The 5485-nt window shown below is 45.8% G+C and overlaps 1 protein-coding gene across 1 annotated transcript in view; it reads right to left on the reverse strand.

Annotated features, from left to right (window-relative positions):
• The window catches only part of SCGN (secretagogin, EF-hand calcium binding protein), a 57343-nt gene extending 55399 nt beyond the window's left edge, over positions 1 to 1944 (reverse strand). Inside the window, exons 1-2 of the mRNA XM_004712518.2 lie at positions 1863 to 1944; positions 608 to 678 (exon numbers count right to left, since the gene is read on the reverse strand). Coding sequence (XP_004712575.1) covers positions 608 to 678; positions 1863 to 1944 — 153 coding nt within the window. The remainder of the gene's footprint in view (positions 1 to 607; positions 679 to 1862) is intronic.
• Between the last annotated feature and the right edge of the window lie 3541 nt (positions 1945 to 5485).

Below are 5485 nucleotides of genomic sequence, written 5' to 3' on the forward strand. Positions count from 1 at the left end.
AAGAGTGGGAGAGACATGAAGGATGCCAGAAAAGGAGGGGTACAGAGATTTGTGACCCAGAGGCAGGAAAAAAAGACAGAGAGATGGAGAGAGACAGGTGAGAGACCAAGCTCTGAGACAGATGTTGTTCCTCTCTGGCTTATCATTCTCTAAGAAATGTGTAACCTCTTTCAATAAAATGAATAAAATATTTCAATAAAATGAAAAAAAATTTTTTGCTATCAAAAAAGTATCACATGCACCTCACACCTGGAACTTCAGAGCTCTTAGCAATTTTTAAAACCTTTCTGACCAGGTTTAAAGGCATCAGTAGAGACACCACTGTGTGGCTGTGCAAAGAAGTGTTGCTTAAACCTCCAGTTGCGGTCTCTGAGAGGTTGACAGATGTTAGATGGAAGTGCAGTGACCAGCTCATCAAATGCTTCAGTTGCACCTTTGATAAAGTCTGCCTTCACCGGGTTGCTAAGAGAGGAAGAACAAGTACACGTATGAAAGGATGATAAGAGGTCAGATGGAGTTAATAGGTGCAAATCAACATAGGACATAGCCGCTTGCTGTATCTCACTAGGAGACACTTCAGTGCATGCTCAATGGGGCAAGTACTTACGTCAGTACCCTGCTTCGTCAACATGTGGCGGAAAAAAGCATCCAGCTCCTTCTCGTCTATGTAGCCTTTTTCTAAGGGCAAGAAGATGTGCATAAATAGTAGTCACGTATGTAGAATAGCATGGGCCATTTTGGTATTTATCTCATTCTTTCATTTTGCAATTTATAAAATCTCCATGAACACAGTTCTTTGCTATATCCCAATAAGCAGTACCAACAGCTGCATAGATTCTATCAGTCAATGCAAGGCCCACCGTAAATGCTTTATACTGAGTTGTAGTTCATAAATAATATATATTGAATGCATGAATTTTAATCCATGAATAGTCTTAAGTTTTAGAATAAACTCCAACCCAAGGATTTGGGATGCTGGATTTGGGGGGCGGGGGGGGGGTCATAACTGAATACACCTATTGCATTCTAGTTTGCAGAGTTAAAATCTTTCAGATGTCTTTTGTGCTTCTTTACTTAATCCTTACGAAAAGAAAAGTAAATATTGATATTAATAGTCTTTTCAAGTAGATTTTCTTTTCTCAGGAGAGTGTCTTTTTGAAGGTTAATAATATTTACCCTCCTTTTGAAAGAATTAGGCATTTGTAACAAAGTCACTGAATGAAAATGAGCCTATTTAAGGTTCGGGTGACCGAGTATCAGTCTACAAGACTATAAAATGTATCTATAGCTGTATATTTATATGCAGATGGATACATTGCTAACAGGTAGATAGAGAAAGCTTGTGGGAAAATTCCATTACCTTTTCATTCAAAATGCCCATAAATCTCTTGAAACCCCCTTAATATATGATTATATGTGCACAGATATGTATATCTGTGTGTGTATTTGAAGATATATATTCGAGATATATATACAGGATTTTTTAAGCCTCATAAAAAGTTCCATTCTATACACATACACACACAAGAGCACTTCAGAAGTTAGTGGGAAACCTTAATTAAAAGATAATAAGACTGCTTCGTGGATTTCTGAATAGCTATCCTACATACGCACACATTCAATGAGCTTGAGGAGGGCGGCAAGTTCCCCTCTCGTCCTCAATTTACATACGGTATCTACATGTATGTGACGGACCAGCTCAAAGGACGCTAGAAATACTGCAGTGACCGCACAGGTAGACGACTTTCCCTTCAACTGGAAACGTGCAGGAAGGGGACACTCTATGTCCTCCGGAGGAACAGGCCGGCCAGGAGCTGCGTGTACACCTGAATTTGGATGTGCAGGTGGCTTGTTCTACTCACCGTCCGCGTCGAAGCGCTGCCACACTTGCCAGAAGCCAGCGGCGTCCAGGCGCCCGGGACCGGCGGGGCGGGCGCTGTCCATGGTGCTGAGCAGGCGGCGCAGGTAGGTACAGCAGATCGGCGGAACCGCTAGAGAACTTGGGTAACAGCGCTTTAGGAGATGTTCTGACTCCCACGCCTGATTCTTTGACCTTCTGATTTGCTCGGGAGACCAGTGCGTAGGGCGGGGTCGATGGCGGTGGGCTAGACAGCTTGTGGCGCCGCTGTGTCTGCCAGCGGATCTCAAGTCTCCACCAGGAGCTGTCAGTAAAACCAGCTGCTTGGAGCCCGCCCCACACCTGGCTGTGGGCTCCGGCCCCTCCCAGTGCGCAGGCCTCACAAATCCTCCTGGGGAGCGCCTGTCTGTCCGCGGACCTGAGCTGTGGGGGATGCGTGGAGAAAGAAGCTGTCTCCGGGTGTGCACGGCTCACTGCCCCTGCTCTTGAACTTCTTCGTCAAACTGAGAAAACATAGCCCTTACGTCTGACTCACCTTCCAAACCCAGGAGTTTTTCTAACATGAGCTGCCCTTTTAAAAAGCTGGAAGAAATGTCAGTGTCGGAGCCCTTTGGACCTGACGATTTAGCAATGCAGCGTGAAAGGGGGCGGGGTGATGGCGGTGGTGGAACAGCACGCTAACCACGGAGTCAGTCAATGGCAATTACTGAACCTTGATTGTATGCAACACATTACCTGATATACTACATTTCGGATAGGGGCTTTCTACCAAATTAAGATGCTGCAAGAGACTGCGCGAGTACTTAGATTAGGATAATTTGGATGCCGAGGGAAGTTCAAACTGGGTCTCTGGACAGAAAGAGGGTCTGGGGAACCACAGGGCAGCGGTCTTCAAAATTCTGGATGATCGTGTTCGGCTCCTAAGATCAAGGGGGAAACATCATGTGGAGAAACACAGAGCTCTTCATCATCAGCACAACTGTTCCAAGTGTGCTTTGTTTTGTGAACTAACCGACACTGATGCCTTTAGACCATGCATGTAACCCTTTTTCTTGCGGGGGATGGGATCCATAGAAGGAGCTTGGACATTAGGGAGGAAGGTTGAGTCAGATATACATCATGTTCCTGGCACTTCTGAATCTGATGTTAGTATAAAAATGTATTCTGAAAACACGCACGCCATAGAAAACAGAGAAGCATGATGTACCAAACTGTGACGGACATTGAGAAGAATAGAAATTTTAGAACACTTACTAAAAACACTTACTGGGAAACCCGTATATAGACCAAGAGGTTGTTGTCCATACTGCATGGATTAACATCAGGAAAGGTTACAGAGGTGTCTTTTCACAGTGCTTATTTAATCTACATGCTAAGCAAATAATCCCAGAAGGTAGACTTTATGAGGCGTCTCACTGCATGAGGATTGGAAGAAGGTTCATAAGCAAGTGACACAACTTGCTTGCTGAAAGCTAAGAGGAATGGAGGCACTTGCTGATGAAGATCAAAATCTACAACTCGAAGTAGGGGGTCTAACAACGTAAAGAGAACCCAAATCCTCACAGCCAGAGCAGTGGCTAACATGATCAACAGAGAAAAGAGTAAAGTTATCACAATATAACTTTATGTCGATCCATGGTCAATGCTCATGGAAGCAGCAGTGAAGACCTCAAAGGATGCTGAGTTAGTTAGTTGATTGTGCCAACCTGGTGATAAACACATGTGGGATTAATTGAAGGGCGGAGGGATAAATGGCTTGGTGAGCTTCACCTTTGAAGTTCTCGGGTCTCTTGCTTTTGATGGTCAGACCAGGGTGCAGCTGGCCTTAGCAGTTCCCAGCTTCACCTGGCAAGGCTCACTTCCTGCAAGACATCCCCAAGGAAAAGCCACATAGACCTACCCTGATGCAGCCCTGGGTGCTGGAGCAGCCTTGTGGAGACCCCTGCCAGCGCTGAAATGCTTACACGTTCACTGGCTGGACTTTCCTCCTGCAGTCAGCATCATTGCATCTGCTTTGTGAGATGGAGAAGGACTGTGGATTGGTGCTGGATACATGGGTTAATGTTGGACTTGTGGGCTTGGGCAGCACTGGGTTGGGATGTTTTCTTGATGCTCACTTAACTTTTATATAAAACTCTCTTACACATGAGTCTGTGCATTTGTTTCTCCAAAGTACCCAGACTAATACAGATGCATTGCCCTGGGGGGATGTGACAGTTTTGCTCTTTAACACTTTCCGGAGATCTTGTGCAGCAGATTTCCCCAGTGCCCTGCATGTGAAAGCTGGACAAGGAATCAGGAGCAACAGAAAGCAGATACGTTTGTGTCGTGGGGTCGTCAGAGAATGCGGAGAGTATCACGGATTTCCAGAAAGACCATCAAGTCTGTCTTCAAGGCAGTACAGCCAGCATGGCCCTTGGAAGTAAGGCTGGCGTGACTTCCTTTTCCCTATTTTGGACATGTTAGCAGGAGACCAATCCCTGGAAGAAGACATCATCAAGTGGAGTGCCAGTAAAAAACGAGGAAGACCTTCTGTGAGATGTGTTGACACCGCGGTTGCAACAATGGGCTCCAACACAGCAATGGTGAGGTTGGTGCAAAACCTGGTGGTGTTTCATTTTGTGGGGCATAGGATCACAAGAGCCCATGCCGGCTGGAGGGTACTTGACGATAGCAACGGTTTTCAATGTGTTTTATTTTAGAGGATTGGGACACAGTCCATGTACACATTGGTGTCTTGTTCCGTTTCACTTCGCCCTATGTTTTGAACCTTTTTTCTGTGTCTGCACACTGCTCATTATCGTCTGTATGTGCCACAAAGCCCGTCACAGAGATTGGCCATCAGTTAGGGAGCCACACCCCGCTGGGTTTTGTTTTCCTGGCTGCCACAGAGCCCTCCCCTGACTCGATGCAAAACAGGATCAGGTGTGATCAGAGGGTTTTCATTCGTTGGTTTAGTGGAATTACATCGCCAGACCTTTATTCCTGGTCTATTTATCTGAAAGCTCTGTTGAAACTGATTCACTACTGTCGGGCAAGGGGTGGCTGTGCACGAGGTGCACAGGGACTCGGGACTACATCTGTGCCTCCCATGGGGGAGTTAAGAATTCAACCGCTGAGCCATCATCACCTCCATCTACTGTGGCACTGAAAGGAGCCCTGGTGGTGCAATGGTTAAGCACTCAACTGCTAACCAAATGGTGACCATTTGAACCTCATCATCAACTCCTAGCGATCTGTTCCAGTAAAGATTACCGCCTAGCAAACCCTAGAGGGTAGTTCTACTCGGTCACATGGGGTCACTATGAGTTATCATGGATGTGGAGCACCTAACAACACCATCTGGGCACTAGGTAGGTGAGGTTCTGATACCTTACATTCCCTCAGTCTAAAGGGAGATGTTCTCGTAGAGAAATTCTCCAAATCTTAGAAGTAGAAGAGACACATCAAGACATCACTTAGATATGAGATCAGCAGGAGACATCTAAAAGACTCAATGTAAAGGTTCTCCTGACTGGGAATGAAGTTGTGGGGGAGGAAGCGGGAAGGGATCAGGAAAAATCAGAGGCGATTTATTCAGGTTCTTTTCTGTCCAGCAAGAGAACTCAGCATGAAGCACACTCTCAG

This window comes from Echinops telfairi, unplaced genomic scaffold (assembly GCF_000313985.2).
Source record: "Echinops telfairi isolate 266 unplaced genomic scaffold, ASM31398v2 ScPeMD7_5868;HRSCAF=6743_0, whole genome shotgun sequence".
NCBI classification, from domain to species: Eukaryota; Metazoa; Chordata; class Mammalia; order Afrosoricida; family Tenrecidae; genus Echinops; species Echinops telfairi.